The sequence below is a fragment of the Hibiscus syriacus genome, unplaced genomic scaffold (assembly GCF_006381635.1).
Source record: "Hibiscus syriacus cultivar Baekdansim isolate YM2019G1 unplaced genomic scaffold, ASM638163v2 tig00111273_pilon, whole genome shotgun sequence".
NCBI lineage: Eukaryota > Viridiplantae > Streptophyta > Magnoliopsida > Malvales > Malvaceae > Hibiscus > Hibiscus syriacus.
Genome location: NW_024063040.1, coordinates 921,496 through 948,454, shown reverse-complemented (window position 1 = coordinate 948,454; position 26,959 = coordinate 921,496). Strand labels below are relative to the sequence as shown.

Genomic DNA, 26,959 nt, shown 5'->3' with positions numbered 1-26,959 from the left:
GAAGAGAGGCAGATGGTGAAATTGCAGCCATTAAAACAGCAGAACTTATGCCGATGTAAGATTCCAAGCTTGATGAAAAATAGCAGTCTATGGTCTGAAAGAGAAAAGTGACGGAGAATCACTTCAAGATTCATTGTGTGAAAGATACGGAACAACCCGAAGTCAGGTGTAGGTAGGTTTTACTTAAATTAAAATCGACCATCTCCTTGGGGAAATTGGCATTTAAAATACCTCCCTGAGTACATCAAACGTTTTCCATTCAAATTAAGGGCGTAATGAACTATTTTTATGGGTAATCTGTATTAGATACCTCTTACCTTTAAGCAATGTATCGCATTCATATTACTGGATTTTCAATTCTTATAATTATAACACTAAACTATAATTTTGACTTAAATTATGTCACTGTGTCATTTAATTTCAACGACACGATGCTGTGAATGAATCTTTCTTTCACTGTGACGAAGTGGACAAAATAACATCATTTTGGAGTGACTACTGATGCTCAAATGATGTGTTTCAGGTACTGAACTTTTGTGGTATATATATTTTGACACTAAACTTTAAAATTTTCAATTTTAGGCACTAAACTTTTTTGGCCGCCCTTGACAACCGTCACCTGTCGATTGTCATCCTTCGCAACAAGGCAAGTATTAAAACATTTATTTTTCACTCATATTTCTTATCTTAGAATTTATTTTCAACTAAATCAGTAACACTCTAATCCAATTCGACCCAAAGATCCATGGATTATAACGATACACGGGACTACCGAAATAGTGATCCAAAAAAATTTCTTTTTAAATTGCTTGTAAATTTATGAAATTTAATCATCCATGATATAATATAAAAACATAATAAAATATGGGTTTACAATTTATGGGGAGCTCCCAAAATGCATCCGCAAAGTAATACAAATACAGAGTTTCAACAAGAGTTACGACTGAATACATAACAAGGTCTATAACAGTACATTCCCTCTAAAGATGACTCAAGATGTACTCTGAAAGGTCTCTGGAAATCTACTTTGTTACACCGGAATATCTGATGACGATAGCTCCCCACGATCTACTTTCTAAGAACTTGCGCACGGAAACACATTGAGTTTACGAGCTAAGTGTCTCACTAAAAACTGTACTATATTATATGCATTCACTAATGAAATGGCAAGTATCGATACTCTTGCCTAGAAACTCACGATTTTGCCTAAGAATAAGAACAAGTTTCGATATTATCCCTCTAGTATCAAAACTCAACCTGCAAAGAGAATAAAATAGGTGCAAAAACTCCTATTATACTATCTCAAAGACCTTAGTGATATCCCCAAACATTATTAATGTTTTATTAAGATATAAAGGAGCATAAATAGGGCTTTAAACATGTTTATAATTCTAAAACATGAAATATACCATGAGAAAGCTTTAAGCTTATGCAACCTACTACATTTCATCTAAATGACTTACATATGATATAGTTGAGTAAAGAGTGAGTTACCTTAGATGCTAAACTGTTGAAAACACCCAATGCTCAACTAAGAGTGAATTTTTCTTTCCCTTTTGCTTTGGAGTTCTCTCCAACTTCCCTCACTACAAGAGAATCAAATGAATTGATTACTAACTGATTTTAGAGGTTAAGGAGGGTTTAAAAAAAATTCCTAAGACTAGAAATATGTGAAAAATATATTGGAACCATCTAATTTCCTAAACCCTTCTAAAACCCGTTCTTGAAAACTATGGTGAAATGGGTGACTTTATAGCTTGAACCAAAGCTTGAGATGCAAGGGTTGTGATTCTTACCTTTAGAACATTGATTAGGGACTGGAAAATGATAAAGTTCACACCTTTACCTTGCAATGGAGGAGAAAAAAAGGGAACTAAAAGATATGAAGAAGACAAGGAATGAAGAAAAGGATGAAGCTTTCTCAGACGGTGATATCACCCAATTTTAATGATATTCATCTTTATTTTGAACAAGGTTAAAATTGCTTCCTTAGTCCCTCCAATTATGACTAGTGGTTCTGACACTGAAAATACCCAAAGTGAAGAAGAAGATGATGATTTTGAAACAGAGAAAAGCAATGACAATGGCACTGATGGAGAAGCCGAGACTTGGTGCCCCAGTATGGAAGGATTTCTTAGGTACTTGGTTGATAGCAAACTCGTCTTCAACACTATCGAGCGCATCGTTGATGAATCTTATGATGATTCTTGTGAGTTCTTTTTTTTTCCTTGCAGTTTTCTTTACAAAAATGGTTGCTTTTGTGGTTTATGTTCCGTTTTCCAGTTATCTACATTTTGATTTGTGTCAATGGAGAGAGTTACTATGAACTTTGCTGCTGTGCCTACTGAATGTGAATCCTGAGTAGCTTTGTTAAGAGTAAAATTTGAACCTTTGCATTAAAAAAGAGGTCCTTCTATTTCTTTTTTATGCCACCAATATCTGCCGTGTACTAGACCTACATGAATCAATTGTGCTAAGGTGTTCATAGTTATTTGAATTTCTTTTGTGCAAAGGAGGTTAATATGCTTGAATTTGAACTTCGGAATCCCTAAACTTATGAACAAACTAAATTAAGCTCCGGGTTCATGGTTACTTGCACGAATTAAGTTGCTACATTCTTGTCTTGTTTACAATTCATAGATGAAGAATTAACTTCTTATTTTGGTGGATCTTAACCCAATAGATTTGATTACTGCAGACTTGCATGTTTGTCACGCAATTTTATCACTTAAAAGCTCCTGCTTTCTTGGTTACTTAAGAATTTAACATTGAAGTTTGCTACAGATGCCTACTTCAGGAAAACTGGATTGGAAAGATCAGCATGCCTTTCTAAAGATCTAGAATGGTTTAGCCAACGAGATCTTGTGGTTCCTGAACCTAGCAATCCTGGAGTTTCGTATGTCACGTATTTGGAGGAATTAGCTGAGAAAAATGCCCCACTTTTCCTGGCCCATTTTTACAATATTTATTTTTCACACATAGCCGGTGGTCAAGTGATAGCAAGAAAGGTATGCATGAAAGTTCATTGGCTTCCACCTCTTTATTTCCCTTGAAGTACCTGCAATCAACATCTGCTGTGAAGTTTGGACACATTTTTAGATACGAGTATATGAAGATATGATCTTTCAAGGACTGCAAATATATGGAAAAACTTGGAAAAATTGTACATACTCATGTTTCACCTTGACATATATCTGACACCTACACCAGTGTCTAAATAACACTCATGATATACTGTTTCATAGTCTCTATTTGCATTGCTTGAAGTTGGACCATTGAAGTATTTCTAAATTTGAGCCTATAAAATTTTATAATGTTCTTATTTTGGATATCTAGGACCTTAGAAAAGTTTTTGTATGTGCTTTATATTGTGTCCTTCAAGAAACACTGGTCTGAAAATGAATTATGCACGCTAACAGCTCTCTCTACAAAGTGAAGACAATGCATTTTCATTAGTGATCATGAAAGAGCCTAAATTCTTTCTCTTCTTTTGGCCAAATAAAGGTTTTGTGAGACCAAGCCAATCATCTTTTTCTAATAGTTTGTTGTCTTCAGGTTTCTGAACAGCTACTTGAGGGGAGGGAACTGGAGTTCTATAAATGGGAGGGTGATGTGCAAGAATCACTGAAAGGTGTCCGACAGAAGCTCAACATGCTTGGCGAGGTTGATGATTGAGATCGCCCTGTACTGGATGAATAATCTGTTTACCTTTTCTGCGTTTTTCTTCTGACTTTTTCCGGCTTATACCGTGCAGCACTGGTCTCGAGACGATCAAAATAAATGCCTGAAAGAAGCAGCAAAGTTGTTCAAGTTTTTGCGAGAGATAGTTTGTTTGATAATCTTATAAACGAGATTGGTTTCAATCGATGCTATGTTTATTTGTAAGCCTATAATCTTTTTCATTCATCTCCTCCCTCCCTCCTTTTTCTCACTTGCACTGCATGCCACTGATATTGGAATGTGACATCAAATCTGTCGATATATCCTTGAAATAAACCAACATTCTTCTTGCTCAAACTTTAGCTTAGGTTTCGAAGGTTCCCCATTATTTTAGCTAATATGTTGTGTTTTCTTGCTATTCACCAGGCGATCCATTGACCTAGTTGTCTGATTGTCGATACAGCCTACAAATGGAATATTGATATCAGTGTCGTGCATTCAAGAACATTGATGGACTTTAGTGGTGACATTGTTACCTGGGGACACAGACTCGGAAAAGGAAACAACCTTTGTTGAAAGCCATGAAAATAGTGGTGACTGCTGTCTCCACTGAAGATGTGTGAAAAGGAACGGCAAGTTTGACAGTGGCAATGTTTCTTGTTCTTGGTTGTTTGGGTTTTAATGTAACATGCATAAACAGTGAATTTATCCTAGTGGGTGAAATAATATGCAGGATTTGATTAAAAAAGAGAACCACTTTTATGTACTATTTTGAAATTTGAGAAGATATATAGCAAAGTGGGAATAGAATTAGATAGGACACATGCTTTTCATTGTTCTTTAAATTTGTACATGGAGACATGGGTATAAAGATAAGATCTTTCAAAGACCCTTCAAATATAAAGAGAAAAATTGAAGATACCTTGTTAGGAATTTCTTACAACAAGACTAGTTACCATTTTGTTGGGATCTTTCATCTAGACGAAGATCAAAGAGAATTAAAAAGAAGGGCCTTGTCAAATAATTGCAGTGTAGGATACTGGGATAAGCTACTGCCCTTCGAAGAGATAAGACACGCTTATTCTGGTTTATTTGGTTTTTGACAACTAGCTTTTGCCTTGATTTCCAATTAATGTAACTTAAATTTCACATGAACAGGCGATTTAATCCAGCAAATTTGATATCTTCATATTAGCCTTTTTTGTGTCAATTTTTCACGTTGAGGATTGAAGTAATCAGTAGATCATCAAAATGAGAGTCGTGTTGTCGATGAGTTGATCGAGTGGGTTCACCTATGGAATACCCTTATAGGTGTAATCGAAGGCTGATTATGGCTCGTAGAAATATGGTTGGCGCGCATGTTTTTCTAGGCTAACTTTAGTGCTAGATCGGCTGAAGTGTTACGATTTGAAGGGACGTAAAGATTGTCCGATCGGCAATACAAACCCCACAAAATCTTGCTTTGATTTATTATCATAATAACCTACCAACCCTTAACCATTTAACATTAATGCTCAATTTCTGATGCTTGAAATCGAGACAATAAGGATTAATTCCTTTATCACTTGCATTCATTTTTTAACCTATGCACTTTTTATAAAGGGAAAAAGGCAACAGAAAGCAAAAGTAGAGAGGCTGGAGGTACAAAAGTCAAACGGAGGTATGCATTGATTTTTTGAAAATTTTAAGAATTATATGACACACAAGGGAATTTGAAGGACACTTCAATTTCTCACTTTTGATTATTTGTTAGTCTCTATTAGTTTATGATCATTATTCCTCTGTTACCACATTAAACGTGTAACCTGCAGGTAATAAACCCAATACAAAATTTGGAGACACCGAGAGCTTCACGAATCTTTTGCTGAAGCCACAACTTCTGTTTTTCACATCCCATCGCCTTTTTAACTAATTTTATTTTAAGGAACAAAAAAAAATTATCCAGAAAAACATGTTTTTACTACTCAATGGTGTTAAGTAATGAACAACAAATCCAGGAAGGTTACTTTGAAGCCAGATTCAAGGAACATGGATATAAATTGAGGATAAAAAACAGCATTAAACCAAGTTAATATACTGCGATTGAGTGTGATAATATTTATCGTGAAGAATCCTGAAAAGAATATCATAAAAAATGTCGGTATGGTGTGCAAGTATCCACGGCATCAAACATGAAATTTATTTTTGTGATCTCTAACACTTCAAACACAGAGAAAGAACGGGGAGCAATAGTTGAGGTATTGCATGGGATTGTCTTGCATAAAACAGCACACATAGATTTCCACCAAAAAAGGACTGAAGATGTCCTTTCAAATCATAATAACCTGCAAGACTGAGCTTGCAAAGCGTTTTAACTTTGCAAACGAAACCAGCACTAGCATGTCGGCTTATTCCTTAGTGCTGGATCAGCAGGAATTCAAGGGTGAAAGATTGTCCGGTCGGTTGTACAAACCCCCACCAAATCCTGCTTTGATTACAATTTGCAGTGATTTTTTTAAAAAAAATTAAGAAGGTAGAGAATGTTTGTCCCTCCTGTGTTTCAGCTCATGACCATTTCTCTATCACCACAGAAAAGAACTTGTAATCTGCAAGTAATAAACACACTGAAAAGCTAACGGATGTTTTAATGAACCGACAACTTTAATTTTTCCCACCCTCCAACATTTCCAGTATCTTTTTAACTAATCTTGTCTTGAAAAAACTTACTAAAAAAACATGGTTTTTACTATTTAGTGAACACTTTGCAATGAACAACAATTCCAGGAAGATTAATATGAAAGCAGATTCAAGGAATATGGATATATATATATTGTATTTCTCCGGACTCCATCAATTCATTATTTGCTGGATTGCCTTTTCTTTATTTTTAATGTATGGTTTTTTAGTTTAATGCAACTTTATCTGATAAAAAAATGGGTGCAGGTTTCCACGGCATTAAACATGTAATTTATGTGATATCTAACAATTCAGATACATAGAAATAATTGGGGGTGGGGGGCAATAGTTGAGATATTACATGGGATCGTCATGCATAAAAGCAGCAGCACACATAGATTTCAACCAAAAAAACACTGAAACTGTCCTTTCAACCAGCAGCACACATGGGATGGGATTGCAAACGAAACCAGCACCAGCTTGTCACTCTGTCTATAAATGCCCACCCAAACCAAAACCTCAAACCCATCTCATCACTCATCGATACAAACAACATACCCTTTTTCCTATTTCTTTGGGCTTCGTTCAGATCTCAAGATGGCCAAAACCAACTCCAATCTCGCTGCTGCCCTTCTCGTTGTGCTTTTGTTTGCTTATGGAATCACATTTTCCCAGGAAACCCGGGTCCTGAAAGCCGACCATCAGAGTGTGAACAACTTAAACGGTGATGGATCCACCCGCGGTGGCAATGTCGTCAACACTGCATATAGTACCGATGGTTTCCGCCCCACAACTCCCGGTCACAGTCCCGGCGCCGGCCACTCCAGGGGACCCACCCGTAATAAACATAATTAGATATATCATACAAAAGAATAAATATAATTATTTGCTGTATGAGTATCCTATAATAATAACTGTTTTGAATAATGGCTTAACTCATCATTTGTAGCCTTTTTAATCACTGTCGTAAGTTATCTATCCGACGGTGAAGTTCGTGTAATAATTACAGGATCAGAAAGTATTCATAAGTACACCAAAAAATGCACCTTTATCTATCTTATAAAGTGATTTACTATTACTGTACAACACTTAATAAAGATTATTGCTTGTCTAATACAAATATAAAATTTAAAGTGTTTCAGATCATATTATTACTCATATTCTAAATTTATTATATTCAAGTAGATACATTTCTTTTCTATAATTTCTATGCATCATTTTGGTGTGGTGTACACCTAAAAAATAACGGTTGATATCGACCTGTTATCAATTTTATCTAACCGTTGAACCCACTACTGCATTTGATTAAGTCCTCTGCTTACACCCTAGCCGAGCTTTTCTTTCTCCTCCCTAAAATAACTCACATTCAACCTTTTAGGTTCCTTCCTTCTAGAAAAGAAAGTATTAACTCAATTCAATTCAAATCTTTTTTATTTTATAATATGAATCCTGTTGTAGCTGAGTAGTCGAACTTGACTGTGAAATGCTTAGTAAAATCAATGACTTGTCATTTATCCACGGAATTACTGAAAATTAGGGGTGAGCAAAACTCGACTGACTTGAAAAATCGATTTTTTTAATCTTGAGTTATTCAAGTCAACTTGAATTATAAGTTTGGGTTTTGAGTTCGAGTAGAGTTAAAATTTTGAAATTTCGAGTTACTCGAAAAACCGGATATTTGACAATTTTACAATTTAGTCCATGATTTCATTATTTCTGCTTCATTTTAAGTCAAATTTTTACTAAATTTGAACAACATGCTCCTAAACCATCTTAAAATACATATGTACTTTCAATTCCTCTTTTTGATACTATTTTTCAATTTAGTCCCTCAATTTTTCATAATTTTCTTATTTCTTCAATTCATCATTAATTTTAAGTCCTTTTTTTAATAAATTTGAACCAGATGCTCATATACCACAATGGAATACCTATGTAACTTCAATTCTCACTTTTTTACTAAAAAAATGTACTCTCTCTCTTTTTTATTTAGTCCATTAACTTTGTATTTTACTCAATTTGGTATTTTGACTACAATTGTTTTCAAATTCTTTCTTCCCATCAATTCCTGAACTCCTTTATACTCTGATCAATATTTTACCTTCAAAAACTTTCTTTAAAATATAATATTATGAATATATTTTATATTTTATATATTAAATAACATTATAATGTGAAAATAATTGTTAGAGAAAGTCAAAAAAATGGAACAAATATTTGTCATAATACTATAAATAATTATAATAAAATTAGTATATAAAACTCGAATAACTCGAAATTTTGTGACTCGACTCGATCAAATGCTCACCCTAACTAAAACAACATGCATATGTGACCTTTAGTATTATAATAAATCAAATTTATTTTAGAGAAAGTTTGCATTATATATTTATTTAATAAATAGAATATAACTTATTGAATATAATCATACAATGGACAATAAACTAAATATAAAAAGAAAAGAAAATAAATGAAAGCAGCCCAATTCGAACCCTCCAAGCTCTGAAATGGACCCAAAAAAATCAACCGCAAATTGGGTTGGAAGGAGCCGAAAAGACAACAATGGTTCTCAACCATACAAGTGGCTCTTCGACAGTTAGATTCATTACCTCCCTCAGGGTGTTCAAATCTAATCCGATTAAAAAAATAATCGAAAATCAATATAAAAAACCGATAACCCAAAAAAATCGAAACCGATTTAGTGTGTTTGGTTTTTTTTTAAAGAATCAATCGGTTCGGTTCGGTTTGAAAATCTGAAACCGATCCAAACCGAACCAAACTAATGGAATAAAATATTTAAGTTACAAGTTTGAAACAAATCTAGTCCGTAGCTCAGTGGTAGGCATTTGACTGCAGAATCAAGAGATCACCTGTTCGAATCCTGTTGGGCCCTATTTTTTAATTTTTTTTTCCTTTTGCTTTCTTGATAATACAAACTCTCCATGAGAATTTAACAAGAGTATGTTTAGACGAAAGCAAGCTGAGCCATTGGGAAAGAACTCATTTACCAGGAACTCTGCTGCTCCATTACCAAATCCCCAGCCACCATGGAACTCACATCAGAGCAATTTGTTATTTGTTTGCTAAGGCTTGGCCAAGTATTGGAGAAACTGGCAATGGTGTAGTGGTGTTAATCGTCGATGTTGATATTAGAGCTTTCATCTTCAAATTATTTGTGTTGACAAGCTAATGTTTGAACTGCCTGTGATTAAGCTTTGAAGCTAAGCTCTTAAAGAATAGCAACATTTGGTATATGCAAATTTGTGTTGGAAATGCAATTTTAGAATGAACACCGAAGGCTTAATGATTTTTATTGTTGTAGACAGGGCATCCCTCTTCTCTGTTCAAAAAACTACTAGTCCCGGAAACGATGATTGCATAGGTCGAATGAACAAAGTTCCGGAATTACCATTTTATGATTGCATATATCGAATGAATGAAGTTCCGGATCTACAATTTTAAGAGTACTCACTCTATTTACATTGAGCCAGTATTGTAGAAACAAATACATCAATGTTCTTGTCTGAACTTCCACCTTCAGACACTGCTTCAACCGCCAATTCCTTCCATTTCTGAGCATTTTCTTTCATTGCTTTCCCTTTCTCCCCTTCCATAATATGTCTAATGTGTTGTTGCTTTGAATTATTTTGAAAAATTAAAATCCAAAAACCGTACAAATCCAAACCGAACTTAATTGGATCGGATCGAATTTTTTTTTAGAAACATCCAAACCGATCCAAACCGCAAATATTTATACTTTCGGATTGGATGAATTTTTAGCCAAAAATCGATCCAAACCTACCGCGAATACCCCTAGTTTCATCGGACTTCATCTAATGCGCGTGCATCATACCCCCAAATAACCATTTTGGATTAAATAATCCAAGTTTCTTACTTTCCTTGGACCAAATAAAAACCATTTTAAAACAAAAACAAATATTCAAACTGTTTTCTAATGTTCCCGTTCAACAAATCAATTAGCTATGAACCCTGCATAAGAGAGGGACGTTAATGGCTCATTTTCGGTAGGATTCGTTGTATTTTGTATTTAATTAAATAAAAGTAAAATGAATTTTATGAGTAGCGATATATTCATCCAAAATTAGAATCAACGTATATTATAAAATATTACGTTAATATGATATTATATCTACTCTATTTTTACATACTTTTTCTCACTCTCACTCGTACAATAATATTTATTTATTTTTAAAAAAGAAATATTTTAAAAAATTGGTAATACTTAATTCAAATTCATTGTTTTTTTTAAATAAGGTAATTATTACTTTAGAACATTGAGGTTTTACAACAAAAAAGAATATTTATTGTACACATTTTAATAGTTTGAAAAAAAATAGAGATTGATAATTAAGTACATCCGCTCCTGGAAAACAAGTGAAAACAACAGGAAAAAGGAGTTAAAATTGAGTTAGTAAGTAGGTGAGTGAAGTCGACTAGAAAAATTAATTGTTTTGACTTATTTGATTTGGAAAAATTTAATTTGAATTAATTTTAAATTGTAATTTTATAAAATCGACTCTACTAAAATAATCAAGTTCAAATTAAATTATAAAATATAACTCGAATAATTTGAATAATAACTTGTATAACTCAAAATCTTTAGTAATTAGTTGATTAATTTTTAAGTTTGAATTGAGTCCCTTAACTCTATATGCATATTACATATGAGAAAATATATAAAAAAATATATGTATTTTATGTGGTTACAAAAAATCATTTAAATTTGAATCAAATACTATCATAATACCATAAATATTTACAATTAAATCTAAAATAGATTTCTAAACTCAAATTAATTTGAATTTTTTTTAAATCAACTTTGAATTATAGAATAAAATTCATGAATTTAAATAATTTGAAATTTTCGAATTGATTCAGTTGGTCTGAATCGAACGCTGACACTTTAAATGTAAGGTTGTAATAATTAGTGGAGTGACACGCTCCCTAGGAAGAGTGGAAAGGAACCTGTTTAATGACCAACAAGGTCAAAGGAATTGGACTCGAATAACGTGAGATTCTTACAGCCTGGATAATGGGCCCAGCCTACGTGGAGAGCGTTGAAGTCATCTGCTTTTGACGGTGTTCTGTTTTGTTTTTTCTTATTTTTATCGTAATGGTTGGGTTGATTGGGAGCCGTTGGATCGACTGAGGCAACCTAAAGGTAGTCAAAAAAGGTATACGGGACCCACTTTTTCCAAGTGTTAATTTAATTTAAAAAGTTTGTTTATTGCCAGTGTTTTAAACGCTCCCAATAACTAGTATGCTTGTTTCACAACTGAATTTTACTTTATTATTTTTATTATTTAATGTTAATTATAATCAAAATTAAAGCTTAATTTGATTAGTATAATTATTATGAAAATATTTAGAAGATATGAGTTAGAAGGTTATAAATTTATCCGGAGTAAGATTTGAAAAAGATACTTCCAATGAGGCAAAGGGTAATTTTAATCTCAATTCTCAAATCCTACAGAATTGGAACCATAATGGCTAAAAAAAAAAATTGTCAAACACTTGTTTTAAAAAATAATTAAACATTCTAAAGCCGCTTTCCTAGAAGTTCTCTCTTCTCGGTGGACGCCTAACCTTTCTTATATAAACCACTTCTCTCCCTCTTTCATCGCATACACGTTCTCCTCTTTAAAAATGGAAGGAGTGAATGGATATTCATCTTCATCCTCCGGTACATCTTCTTCTTCAGAGTCATTTTTGTCAACAATGGCTTCCAACAAATCCGACAATATCAAAGTTCCATGGAGTGCCGAGGAAGATAGGATCTTGATTCGGTTCGTCGAGAAACACGGACCTAGGAACTGGTCTTTGATGAGCCGTTATATAAAGGGTCGATCAGGGAAATCTTGTAGGCTTAGATGGTGCAACCAGCTCAGCCCCAACGTCCACCATCGTCCGTTTTCACAAGCCGAGGACGACACCATCTTGGCTGCTCAGGCTAGGTGCGGTAACCGCTGGGCCACCATTGCTAGATTACTTCCGGGGAGGACAGATAATGCCGTGAAGAATCATTGGAACTCGACTTTGAAAAGGAGGCAACACCGGAAAATGGAGGGTGGGATAGTGGATTGGGAAGCTTTGTCGACGGTGCTGACTCTTGCGCCGCCTGAGGGTGGAACTATGGTGACGGAGATGAGATGTCGGAGGAGAGAGAACAGACGGAGCTTTGGGATGTAAATGAGAGATGTGATAGCAAGAGAAGTTAGAGAACGTATGAGTTCAACTTTATCATTAGGATTGCATTAAGCCAATATGTTTTTTCTCTGTATTTATTTGAGGCTTTTTCCCATTTCTCCTGGTGTTTTTATCTTCCTTCTTCCAAGGAAATGTAAGATTTTGTGAATGAATGGCTGAGCTCAGGGCATTATTAAACACAGATTAATGTCCCTATGTTTTTGGGAGAAGAATGAGTACGTTCTGTCAGAGTGCTGAGAATTTAATCAGTAATGACTAATAGTATCAGTAAAGCAACCAGCAGAAGAGAATATTCATCAAATAACTTCTCCATAACAGATGCAGCTTAGATGCATGGGATTTGATTTGAGTGCCTAAGTTCAGACAGTGTGGGCCTTGCTTGTTCAAAACACGGGGAAACCAGACTCACTTCATCAAACACATCTCACTTACATCACCAACTTGTGCTTTCATATCATTGGATCAAGGCATGCATGTTTTAAATGTGACGATGCCTGGTTTTAAAAAAATACAATTTCTTTTTTTATGCAGTTAAAACACGTGATTGTAACCTGCCACATTACTACTATGTTATTCCAGTAACGGCTGGTAACTTGTTTTTTTTTATAAATTTAATGATCAAATCATTACTTTTAAAATATCAATGGAAAACAAAAAAATGTACTCAACATCAGTGATCATTTATGTAGTTTACCCTAATTCATGTATCAAATGTGGTTTAAAAGTATGTTTGAAGAAAGAAAAAAAAAGCAAAAGCAAAAACAAAATTCCATCAGCCACTTCAGTAGTCGGTACTTGCCTACCTGGAAAAGTTAAAAAGACTGAAGAGTCTAAAATGTAAAGAAATAAACTATGGGTGTAGGCAATTACACAGTTCCGCACATTGGCCAAAACTGACAGTTATACATGTCTGATGCATATAAACATGAAATATTGACTGTATTATATAGTTCATAATGTACAATGTTTCAGAGAAACCTGGTGGGAATATATTCGTTTATTCTCAGGGGATAACTGTAGAATTCCTCCGTTCGAGCATCTCCCTTTCTGTTTTGGAACGGTTTCCACCACGGAATTCCTCGATCATCCAATTGCTACGCTTCTAGTGTGTTATCAAGCACCGTCCCGACAATGATCGCCACAGTTGCAGGCGATGAGAAGATCGTGTTCAATATGTTAATAAACTGCACATGGATCAGAACCGGATGGCATACCGAACAGATGAAGCAAATAGACCAGAAACTCGGGATTGCAGAACATAAACTTACCCATCCAGCATCTGTTCTAACAGGTCCATGACCGTCGTAAGTTGTGTTCATTGCGAAGTATTGAGGAATCGAAAGCCCCAGGAATAGAGACACCCAAAATCATAGATGTTTCTCATGGAATTACTTTTTGCAAACTGTATGAATGTGATCCCAGGAGCAGCTGCTTGACAGAATTTCGAATTAAAGAAACAATAAGTAATGGATATAAAAACTATCACTATTGAAAGGTCACTCACCAACAATGCCCAATAATATACAGTATATGGCAGCAAATATTGGCAATGGAATAGAGGCAAATAATGCGCCAAATTTCCCTGAAAGAATGTAGGTGCGCAATCAAGAATAAACTTGAGTCAACAACGAAATTAATGACCGAGTACGAAAACAAACCAAATATGGAGAAAAATATCATGAAAGCAGTCGAAATCTTCACCACCCTTCTGCTTCCTGTACGCGCAAGTCCGAGAAGGCCAACGTTTTCTCTGCAATATCATTTGGTTGAGACATGGTGCTGCCTTGCACTAAATAAAATGGAATTTCTCTTTAAAAGATCGATATTTCCTTACACTGATGCGGTAGTACCAACAAGAGAACCAAAAAGCCCTTCAAGCAGCATTCCGATACCCTGCATTTAAATGCAAGATGACTAATCTTCCTCACGGACAAACTAATATCACAAGATTCAGGAACCAGGACTACAGTACAGCCGGTTATTCTAGAGAAATTTTCAGTGGATAAGTTCCGAAAACAATCTAGGAAGGACCTGTAAGCCAATACTTCTACTGAGTACATAAGTCGGAGGGGCCGTTGCACCAGAAAGGCGAGCTGCTGCAAAAAATGTTCCTGTTGACTGCAGTGAAAATCATAGAAAATGTTTGTTAACTGATGGTTCTCTATTTTAACTGAGATAATGTACAAAGGGGCATATAGAAGTTCAGATTCAAGACATGATAAATGAAGTTCATGTAGCTTGATACGGAGTAAAGTTTCAAATTTGATGGAGTGAACCTCTGCAGACGAAACCAGTGCAGCACCTATCATCGAATAGACATGGCTAGCTCTGAAAACAGGAGAGCCCCACTGAAATGGATATGAAATTTTAATCCTAGAAACAATGACTCGTAAAAAGGAGTAACTTTGCAGATTCAGTTCACTAAATCAAACAAGAAGTGCAGCGCATCATAAGCATACCATGGAGACTATGATATTAGGAAAGATCGATCTGTGCGGCAACTCTGTTTAGTGGCATTTATACATTGTTGTAAGCACCAGACACAGTGAGGATAGCTGCAAAAGCCCAGATAATTCCAATGCAAAAAAGCAAAGCAAACCTCTCAACTATTGCATGAGCCCTTGAATGGAGGCGCTTCAGCTACTGCAGAAAACATGTATTATTATCAAATTAATAAAGAAGTGTCCGGGAAATGAGTGTCTGATATATGTATTTGTCTAATACCAATTTTTCAAAAGGGGTGTTCGATACTAGTATATATAAAAAAATTTAAAATATATTTATATATATTTGAAGGATTACAGTCGGACCTATATCAGAATATTCCGAATATCCGAAAAAAAACATAGATTCATCATAGTTTAGGTGAACAGAGTATTGAATTTACAAAAAGGAGTGATAGACAAGATAAATCATAGAAATTTCTTAAAGTATTTATCTAAAATAAACCAAAACTAAACTTTAACGTAAACACTTCAAATCAAAAGGTAAATGGTTGACAAAAACAGAGGAAATAACGAAGAGAAACTGACGCCAAGAAGGGTTGGAGTGGATGCAGTATTGAAGCTGATGGAGTTGTTCAGAAGGAGTCCAAGTAGGCCCCCTTGAAAGCGTTAGATTCGGTGGTGCAGCCGGCGGTGGAGCAACGACTTGCGGTGGCGGTGGGTGGTGATGATGATCTGTTTCTCCCATCTTTCCTTCTTCTCTTTATCGTTCTTTTCGACTAATAATAACCTTGTTTTTTTTGCAGTCCTTTTTAATCTCTCAATTCAAAGAGCAGATAAGCAAATGGATTTTTTCAGATTGTATAAATAACAAAGTGATGAAGAAAGTTAAACATAACTGAAGTAGCTTCTGCTTTCTTTTTCTCCAATAATGGGAAACTATTAAATAAATTTTTTTTAAAAAAAAGCCAGTTCGGTTTTCTGGTTTTTAAGAAAACTTTGAAATACAGTACGTTAAATTTTGTAGACGCGCGCGTGGGAGTTTCTTCGATCTTCACTTCAAGTACCTGACGATGTACTTTCTGTCGAATTTAGCTCAATTTCGTTGAAAATAACATTTGTGCCATAGACATTTCACGATAATGCTGTTTTTGGAACTTTGGGTCATTAAAAATGGACTGAAATTTCCAAGCAAAATAAACAAAAATGGTAGGAAATGACTAAAAACGTTTCAACATGTTTTTTTTTCATTTAAATATAAAAGAAAAAAAAATTATGCTTCAGAAATGTCAAAACAAAACATATTTTAATTTTGTTTTCCAAATTTTTAAGAAATAAACTATATTTTAAAAAATAAGAAAGAATTATAAATATTAAATTTAGAAGTGTAAATTGAATAGAAACTATTTTTTTTAAAGATGGAGATTGAATTATAAACTAATTTTAAAGTTTTCATGTAAATACAAAAATCAAATTTAGTATATAATCCGTACAATATAATTTTATAGTCATCAGATAATTAGTATAAATAAGTTTAATTTTTTATTGATACTTTAATTTAAAAAATTTATAACTGAATTTAATACAAACAAGCTACAAATGGAAATTTAAAAGCTCGAATTCCTTTTCAGGATTTGTATTAGTATTGCATAAATAAGAAAGGGAGGGTCAATTGGTAAATTTGGAATGATAACCAGATCCCATAATATTACTATATATTAGTATTAAATGAAGGATTTAAAATTTCGCGCCAGCCACGTGAAGGCCATGCACTGCGTGGGGACAACGACTTCAAGTTTCATGTTTTCGTTAAAAAAAAACAGTAAACCCCAAATCTACCGTTTAAAATAATTACTTCCGATTAAGTGAAGTGTGATACATTTTATTATGGGTGTTCTATTCGGTTAAAACCGAATTAACCGATTCAACTGAAATTTTGATCGGTTAATTTTGGGTTCGATCGGTTAACGGTTAATGTTTTTTTTTAAAATTCGGTTTCGGTTAATTTGATTCGAAATCGATTAATTAACCTAATTAATCGAATTAACTAAAATTATTAAATATTTAATATTATATATATATATATATATATTATTTAGTTTTAGGGGTGTTTGAACTCGGTTTTTACCGAATTAACCGAATAAATCAAAAAAATATTAAATATTAAATATATAACATATATTATTTATAAATTTCGGTTAATTCGGTTAACTGATCAACTAATCGAACTTAGTTCGGTTCGGTTAAAATTTTTAGAAAAAATTCGATTCGGTTAACGGTTAATGGAAAAACAAATTTGATTAATAGAATTTGGGTAATTTGGTTCGGTTGGTTAACCGAATTACCCGTTTGAACACCCCTACTTTTTATGGGATAATATACAGTCTAATTTAAGATTAAAGAAAGTATAACTAAAGTTGTTATAAAAAAATTTAGTAACATTTTCGGTTGAGCGCGACCTAAAATGTTAATTTTTTCTTAACATTTTCTGATTGAACCAAATATTTTACATTATGCATACCATTTTTTATTGATAACCGAAAATGTTATATTTTTCATAATATTTTAAGTTCAATTGAAAATGTTAAGAAAAAAAATTAGAAAAATTAATGTTTTAAGTTACACTCAACTGAAAACGTTGTATTTTTTATAAAATTTTAATTGCATCTATTATTGGTCGTTCTTTAACTTTAAATTAAACTACCGTACAACAAAATTACTCACTTTTATACATTAAAATTGAGGATTCTGATCGCAACAACAAAACAGTGAGATTAAAGTTAATGTTATTTTGTAAAATAATCTAGGTTTAAATCATTTTGTTTATAAGGTGTGTGTATTATTAATAATTAAAAATATTTTAAATAGATATTATCTCATAATCATCATAAATTATTTAAAAAATTAAAATATATGTTTTTCTATTCATCAATAATTTTTAAGTATAGTTTCCATTGGTATAAATGGAATAATTTTTAAATATGTAGATTAATACAGAATAATACTTCTTTGAAGGTTATGCAAACTTTCAGAGTATAAAATTACGATAAATTTTGTAGTCGAATCAATCGAAAGCAAAGGATTAACCTATAGCTTAGTGAGGCTAATATTTTGATTTATAAATAAAGAGTCAAAGTGATTACAATTAATTTATTTAATTAATCTAACGGAGGACGACTTATGATAAGTCAACCTCGTAATTATTTTAAGTATGTTTTCTATTTTAAATATGAATTATTTATATAATGTTTGTATAAGCTTTATGGATGATTTAGGGTATGAACTGTCCATGTTCTATTTTGACCATTATGAAGTAAAAAAGATTCTAAATTTAAAATATTGATTATGAAGCGAATAAGATATGATCTGAAAGTCCATTGTATGTTGCATTGAGAGTCGTAGGTACAACTGGCATGCCATGAGGTGGAGTGATTCTAATTATGATTTGGTATATTTGTATACATTATGTGTAGCACCAGTGCAAATGATACGATTGCACTTGGAGTGCATAATCTGATTTTGATGGAAACACTGAAGTGCTTATTGTGTACACTCGTCTGACTCACATACCTTGTATTCTCTTACATATGCATTGAGCTATAAATATGAAAGATAAAAACTCTGAAATATATTCAAATAAAAATGAAATAGGAAAGAGAAAGTTCTAAAATGTGTCTTAATGTAAAAGTTTCTGAAATGTTTATGAGAAAAGGAATTTGAAATGTTTATGAGAAAAAGGAATTTGAAATGTTTATTATGATTGATGTTGATTATTATGATTCTCAAAAAATCATAGGATTATGATTTTTAGATTTATGACGAACAAAAAATGGTTTGAATAAGTCAGTTTGGAATTTCAACGTTTTTATTTGAATTTGAATTTTAATGTTTTAAATTATTATTATGATTTTTTTTATTTTAGCTCACCTTAAGTAGTTATACTGCCTCACTAAGTTTTACTTAGTGTGTGATGATTTTCACGCGTAGGTTCAGACAAAGAAAATAATGTGAAGTGAGGAGCCTCTTGATGCATCTCTTAAAAAATCAACCTACCTACAATATCAGTAAAACTTATCTGGTATGATTTTGATTTTAGTGGCATGTATAATTTATCTGTTTGGTAGCTCTGATAGACTTAAATTTAAAAGGGTTTATAATAGTAAATTAAGGTTGTTTTATCTTTATTTGCATAATTATATATGAATGCATGATTGAATAGTCTTAGATTTTAAAGGTAAATCAAATGATTTTAAAGTTGTTAGCATTTAGAAACAACACTAAACTGCTTAGTAGTTGTCTAAAATTGGTTTTGATTTTAATGTTAAATTATCATCTTACGATTTTACCCGACTAATAAAATGGGTATAATTTGTTAAACTGAAATTTTAAATTAGATCAAAATATTAAGAGCTTTATGTTCAATGAAAGTAAGAATGTTTAATGTGACATCTATAACTCTTAATTCAATACTTATACGAGTTATGGGTGTTACAGATATTATCTGGCAAGATAAAGTTTGTGGTATCGCAAGTTGTGTTACTGTGCGTTAATCATACTATTGTTGTATCCTAAGAGACAGACGACCAAGACATCTCGAGCATCAAGGATTGACCGAAAATTTGTCTTAAGGAAACAACGTAATTGTAGGCCTCAACGAGTTTCAAATTCGATATTATGTTAATATTCTGGTTCTTTTTTCTAAACTGTTTCTTCTATTTTATTAATAAAAGTTCGATCTTTTATTTTATTTTATTTTATTTTGTTTTCGTCTCGGATTGTATAACATAAGTACTAACAAAGCAAGAAGTATGAACCAAGCGATCTCGATGGTAAAATAATTATTGTTATTTCTTGAAGTTTCGAACTTGAGTACTGCAGGATATGAGCGTTGAATGTTAAATAGTTAAAAGATTTATCTTTAAATAGATGTTGTCATGTACTCATCCCAAATTAATAAAAATTACTAACAAGAAGAACAATATTAATGACACTATTATTAAAATCAGTTACGATTAGTAACAAGAACAATGGTCACAAAATAATAAATAAATCATAGTTTTGCGTTGCAGTCTCTTTAGATCTCTGTATAGAAAGCATGGTCCGTGACACGATTCTCTTGTAATAACAGATTACGTAAAAGAAAGCAATATGTTTCCATTAAGTGAAAAGGTGAAAAATATACATCTAAAATGACCCCTTGGTTGGTGGAATGTCATTTAAGGAAACAACCAAAACTTTAAGCTATAAGGCCGGTCAACATTATTTCAACAGGTACCAAGCATTTCCAGGCCCACTTGTTGCCATTTTACCCTTCTCTGAATTGGTAATTTCCCTATTTAATTTAATTAAATAAATTGATATTTTATTGAACCAAATGATAATAAATCATTAAAAATGATTTTTTTTAATAAAATAAACATATCAAGATGTCGAAAGGGGTGAAATGGTTATACTTCAATTGCTTTTATCGGCAATGCCAATCACTGAGACAGCCAAAAGAAATTGGAAAATCACCGTTTCGAAAGAAAGATGAACCAAATACAATAAAATGTGGCGGTGTTGGGATTTTATGCATCAAAGCCAAAGAAAATTCACTTCCACAGAACAGAACTGCTACTACCGCCGTAAGGCGTGTCGTTTATGAATAAATTCTTTCCCGGAGCAAAATGTTGAGAACAACTTAGATTTACATAGTCATCAAATAAACAAAACGCTAATAAGAAACTTGAAACCCACTTATTCAAATGGTGAACAGTCGGTCATCTTCACACTTCAAATCTGTCCCTGCTGCTGAATTGTAAGCCCAGACCAACCAAAATCCACATCAACCAACCCTTCATATTCGGTTGTTGCTTGCCATGTATTACCACTATTTCCGCCATTGGAACCACCAAGATAATCCCAAACCCCATCAAACCCTGAACCGGCACAAAACTCGTTGTCAGCAAGTGCCAAGTACCCTTCTCCCTGAGAATTCAACAATGAAGTGAAATCCATTTGAGGTTTAACACCGGTTCCAGGCATGACGGAGGCAGGGTTAACATCCGTAGTCAAAGACGCGGCTTCACGCGTGACACTGAAGGAAGAAGATCGAGAGCGCTTGGAAGCCTTTCGGGTGCCACCACCAACAGGAACGTTACGCAGAGTTCCACCATGAGTCCAGTAACGACGGCACGACTTGCAAAAGTAGCGAGGCTGAGAGAGGTTATAGTTGTTGTAGTAGCAGAACTTGGTGTTGTTTGAGTCACACCTAGGACATGAAAGTGGGTCGGTCTGTTGAGGTGGTGGGTACGACGCCATGGTTCCCGGGACTCGAACCAAACGCCTGTCGCATGCATCAGCTGACATTTTCCTTGGATATTGTGGGAAGTGATGGTTTTAGAACTAAAATCTTGGGGGAGGGGAGTGATAAGCAAAGGAAGGGAATAAATAAATAATGCCTTGTATCTTGCTCCACAATTTATAATTATAACGGGGCGAGTTTAAATTATGTCAAATGTGAAGGGGAATGCTTGAAAGAGAAGCAAAGAAGTTGAAGGACATCATGATTGGTTTCGTTGGCTGCTGCCTCTGCCTACGATGTCTCCTACGGCCTATTTAATCACTCGGTTGCCGTGATCTTTGCTCCTTTAATTTTCCCCAAAAGCACAGAGTAAAGGTAGTTCCGTAATACTTGTATTATATTTTATAATCATATGGTAATAAAAAATTGTTTTTATGCTAATCAATTTCCTTATTGGACACTGATAAATGTGTGGGTTAGCCAGGGGGCAAAGATGACTCGTGGCAGGTAGATATTCGTAGGGAAACAGGTGTGGGGCTCTGAGAATCTGTATCAGCAATCAGCCGTGAAAGCATCCAATTCCAGTGACTTTAAGAAAGATTCCCACTCATCTATTGTATACCGATTAGAATGCGAGACTGCCTTTTCAGTGTTCAGACATGTATTGGTTGACTGATGTGTAGGACACCAAGTCTTCTTCCAACAACTATATTGACTTTTTGCACTGTGTTTACATTACTATTGTATCTCAAGATAGCTTGAATAAGGAGTGTGTGACACTTCCATATGACTTACACATTGCTCCCTTTTTGCGCTTCCTATGCCTATGGGATGAGTATTTCAATTTCCCTACTATTTCAATGACTAATACAGGACAACAGTTTGATGTTGGAATTCATCCCCGATTCCCACTAATTTTTTGTGTGTATTTCTTTGAAATTCAATTATAAATTTATCTCATAGTTTTCAGTCTATAATACATTGAAGAATCATCATCTCCTAACGTGAGACTTTGCTAAATTTGTTACCGCACCCTCCTATCCCCAATAGGTGCGGACATTTGATTAATTGGATCGTGACCTCACAAAGAAAGGATCATCCTTCTCCTATATGAAACATTAAAACTGTATATTCCAGCTCCAAAAATAAAAAGATTAAATTACCGACGGATTTTCCATAATTGTCTACTGCTTACATGCACATCGTCTTGTTACACGACACTACGCGTTTCCACTTCTGTTTATTCATCTCTGTTTCTTGCAGTGGACTTGTGGTCTAAAATCAAAGTCCAGAAATTTCTTCGACATTTCTTATTTGCTCGCCGTAAAAGGATCAAAGGTTTGGTATTTCAATCGCATCAGTCTTATTATTATCATTATCATTATAGAGAGAGAGGAACAAATTCGATTGTTCATGGCTGGATGCTATTTGATTCTTATTCACTATGCATTCGAACCATTCACTGAACCTGTTTTTCACTCACTGAACCAAAATTAAAAATGTAAAAACGAATCATTCCAACCAACATCATGTGTTTTGAGTTTTTCAAATAAAAGAGTTTTTCAAAACTTTCTTACCTTCATTTAATCTAACCACATTTCCTTTGTGTTAGGAGTAAAAAATTTAATTTAATTTATTTATTTTACAAATTTACTCTAAATTTTTATAATTTTTTAATAAAAATAATTCCTTCAACTGGATCTCTCAGTGTAGTTAAGAATGGGTAATTTAACTTAATCCAACGTGTTTCGATTCAAGCCGATTTGAAAAGACTTGATTTTTTTTTAAAAAAAATCAGGTTCAGGTTAGATTAGGTCAAATTTTTAAGGAGTGAGGTCGGGGGTTCGAGTGGAGGGTGAAAAAACTCCAACCTGACCCGAGGATAATAATGTAACTTCTTTTAAAAAAATATTATTATTTAATTAAATCTTTAATTTATATCGGGTCGGGTTGAAGTCAATCGAAAGATAAAAAATTTTCGATTCAGACCAAATTCAGATAGAGGATACTTATTTTCGGATCAGGTCAGGTTCACCAAAACCAGACCCTAACCCAATCCATTCCCTCCCTAATTGTTGCTGAATCTTCCGTAAAAACTATTTCGGAAAATAATATTATTTCAAATCTATTTTAAAATTTAATTTTCTTTTTCATTTTATCTCAACAGAAAAAGTTACTCTAAACATAATAATAATCAAATGAAAATTTTGTATCTTGAAGAAGCATGCTTGAGCACCAAGTAAATAACCTCAATGATTAATAAAATTGTTATTTTTTGAGGTCTCAAATTTGAGTTATCGAGTTGTTATCGAATAATTTTTGGACAATTAAATACTATATATTGTATGGATAAAGTACATAAATATTCCCCCGAATATAGGATATTGCTTTATTAAGTCTTTCAACTATTAAAAGTTATAAAATAATCCTCTAACTATAGAATGTTGCTTTATTAAGTCTTTTGACCATTAAAAGTTACAAAATGATCACCCGACTATTCATTAAGTTTCAAGCTCATCACTTTCCGTTAAAAGTTGGTAATTATCTAAGTTACACGTTAACGTGATGATTGAGATATGATAGTCGTTTGATATTTTAGGATTAGATTTTATCACAATCAACAAGTTAACGTTCAGCTTAGAATATGATCAATTTTTTTAACTGAAAATGATGAGTTTAGAATATAATGAATAGTCAGGTTTTTGTAACTTTTAATAGTCGAGTGACTCAACAAAGCAACACTATATAGTCATAGAATCATTTTGCAACTTTTAATAGTTGAGAGACTTAATAAAATAACACCCTATGGTCAGGGACTATTTGTGTACTTTACCCATATTGTATTTACCTTTGAATTATAAAAGAGAAGGCACGTTTGATTTAGTCGAGTGAATAGATGGATCGATAACTCTTTATAAAGATACAAACTATCGGCGTGTTAATATATATGATCTAATTTTCTTAATACTTGAATCATAGAGATTCACGAAACAATTCAATGTGATGCATTTATTTTTGAAATATTAATTTTTATAGTATAATTCAATTTATTAATCAACTAATTTAAATCATGTATTGTAGAAATTTAATATAGGAACATTTCTCTCCATCTATTTTGCTTCATTCACAAATGTCATGATTCAAATTCTCTATTCTTGCTTAAGATATCTAATGCCTCATCTCACCACACTAACTCGTTGTTAGTTGAGATATATTTTTTTTGAAATAGAAACAACTAATTTTATTAAGAAATAAAAATCTAAAATTACAATGAATATTTACAACTAGAGTCGTAAACTAAACATAACTCATTAAGTGGTCTCAATTATAAAAGGAAAGGTTACTCTTTCTAAAAATTCTATGTTCGAGCAACCACATCTTTAGTGTATATGCATATTATCAATAAATTAAGATTTTTTTTAACAAATACTATCTGACTAACCACAACTAAACATTATGAGAAAATTATTTACAAGCACAGATCATGTATCCCAAGAACGAGCGGCGACAAAAACGATTAAATATTTGTTCAATTTGAGGGAGATATTCATGGCGACAGACTCGCTGTTATTATGACGATAGTTGGATTTGAGTGGACTAGAGAAAACTGTGAAGAAGAGCATCGAAAGAAAAATTAAGACAAAATCGAATGGCGAACATGACGAATTCATGTATCCTGACGATGCTGGAAACCTTCCTTCTTATGATGGTGAGTGATTCAATCAAGAAAGCTACCTGCCTGGTTAGTTCTACCATTCTCAACAAATATCTATACTCCATATTCACTCTCGAATTTTATTTTATTTTAAATAAAAAAACATTTTAGATAACTAGATTAAAAAAAAGAATATATTTGAGTATTTATTTTGATCAAATTTAATTATTAGGCTTAAATAATCTTAATAAGATTTAAAATGGACTAATAAATAAATACAATTTAAAAATATTTATTTATTTCCAACATTATTATTATTATTATTATAAGTTTTAAAATTCATGCAATAATTTAAAGAAAATATTTATACAGAGAAAATAATCATAACAATTGACATATTATATTTTCAAAATTTGTTATAAACTGAGCAGCTTAAAATTTTGTAAAATAAACCGATTTACTGATTGGAATATTTATAATGTTCATGTAAAGGAATTCAGATATAAAGAAATAATATGAAGTAGAGACAAATAAAAGATGTGAAAAATTTTATTGAAGAAAGATTTACCTTAATTCATCTCCATTTTTCATTTGAAGTATGGTCAAAGTTAGAACTCTAGATGTGAAGAACAGATAGATTGAGAAGAGAGAAAGGGAATGAGTGATGAAGAAACATGAAAGTGATTTAGGGATTTTGACAAATAGTCAAACGAGATAATAGGAGAAAAACTATATTTCATAACAAAGCCATATTTCATTAAAAGAGGGAAAGCCCATTATTTATATAGAATAGCCCATAGGAAACCAACAACAGAATAGCCCAAAGAAGGGCTAACAAACTAACTGTCACATAACATAAAGATAATACTTCATCAAATGATTGTTGTGAATAACCCTTTAAGTACCAATGATTGTTGACGGATGACATGGTGGTGGTGGTGTAAATGAAGGTGGAGATGGTGGTGAATGAGATGTATGAGATGCATTTTGTGATGGTGAAAGAGCTTGCAGTGATGTTTGTGGAGATTTGTAATGGATGAAAAGATGAAGATGGAGAATGATGTGAAAATGATGATGATAGATGTAATGGGGATGAATGGAATGAATCACATGAAGGAGATAATGATTGAAATGAATTTTGCTATAGTGATGCTGGTTGAGTGGAATGATGAGAATGTGATAACATATGATGAGGTGAAGATGGTAATGATGTACTGTGAACGGGTATAACATCAAACTCATTGAAAGAAATATGCGGATCATAAGTTGGTGGAGTTGAAGACACACGTGGACACAATGACTGAGGAGCTAACCCCCAACTATACTGTTTTGATGACCCTGGAGACAAAAAAGACAGCCTGTTTTTGTAAAAAAGGAACTGAATTGAATTTGATTTCTTTAGCAGGTTTCTGACCACGGGAAGAAGAAGAATGTCTCTGTCTAATTTGATAAGGGAAATCAGTCTTCTCAAATCTAACATGCCTAGATATATTGTAATACCCCAAAATTTTGGTTAGTAAACAAAAAATAAATTTTGAAAGTTTAGTGGCCAAAGTATAAAATTGGAAAAAGTTCAGGGACCTAAGTGATAATTTTTTCAAAAAGAAATTTTATTCCATAAATTGATAGTTTACTCTTAAGAGTGAGGTTTTGTGGAAAATTAGTTTCTTGATCTGAAAATTTTGTTAAAAACTAGAAAGTGTTAAAGTCCGATAAAAATTTGGTAAATCGGATCGAATATAAATTTTGAGTAAATTTGAAAGAAATTAAATTAAGCTTAGAAATATTATTTCCACATGTTAAAATTATGAAAAATAATATGGAGCATTGAATATGAGATTTTATTTCCATGTTCAATTTAGACCTTTAGATGAAAATGGCAAGATTGAAAATTTTGGAAAATGGCATGTGCAAAGTTGTAAAGGGCAAATTAATTTGTTTATATTTGACTTTATAAAGATGATACAGGTTATTTGGCTTGGTGTGAAGGTAAATATCAAGTTTCATTAATAGTAAAATGAAACTTTCTCATTA

The 26,959-nt window shown here is 32.9% G+C and overlaps 3 protein-coding genes and 1 pseudogene across 4 annotated transcripts; 2 read left to right on the top strand and 2 right to left on the bottom strand.

Annotated features, from left to right (window-relative positions):
* Window positions 1-2,004: 2,004 nt before the first annotated feature.
* Window positions 2,005-4,402, top strand: LOC120157614 (probable inactive heme oxygenase 2, chloroplastic). Its single transcript, XM_039168700.1, has 5 exons — window positions 2,005-2,209; window positions 2,785-3,008; window positions 3,556-3,663; window positions 3,755-3,881; window positions 4,087-4,402. The coding sequence occupies exons 1-4, from the start codon at window positions 2,005-2,007 to the stop codon at window positions 3,845-3,847; spliced, it is 630 nt and encodes a 209-aa protein (XP_039024631.1). The 3' UTR covers window positions 3,848-3,881; window positions 4,087-4,402.
* Window positions 4,403-11,982: 7,580 nt separating this feature from the next.
* Window positions 11,983-12,525, top strand: LOC120157613 (transcription factor MYB73-like). Its single transcript, XM_039168699.1, has one exon. It carries the CDS (start codon window positions 11,983-11,985, stop codon window positions 12,523-12,525), a length of 543 nt encoding a protein of 180 aa, XP_039024630.1.
* A 977-nt stretch (window positions 12,526-13,502) lies between these two features.
* On the bottom strand, window positions 13,503-15,735 carry LOC120157612 (annotated as a pseudogene).
* A 5,009-nt stretch (window positions 15,736-20,744) lies between these two features.
* Window positions 20,745-21,373, bottom strand: LOC120157490 (dof zinc finger protein DOF1.6-like). Of its 2 annotated transcripts, XM_039168597.1 has the most exons (2): window positions 20,888-21,369; window positions 20,745-20,857 (listed from the first exon to the last, which is right to left on the bottom strand). In XM_039168597.1, the coding sequence occupies exons 1-2, from the start codon at window positions 21,333-21,335 to the stop codon at window positions 20,760-20,762; spliced, it is 546 nt and encodes a 181-aa protein (XP_039024528.1). In that variant the 5' UTR covers window positions 21,336-21,369; the 3' UTR covers window positions 20,745-20,759. The 2 variants fall into 2 exon arrangements, with proteins under 2 accessions (XP_039024528.1, XP_039024527.1); XM_039168596.1 differs by having other exon boundaries at window positions 20,745-21,373.
* Window positions 21,374-26,959: the final 5,586 nt, after the last annotated feature.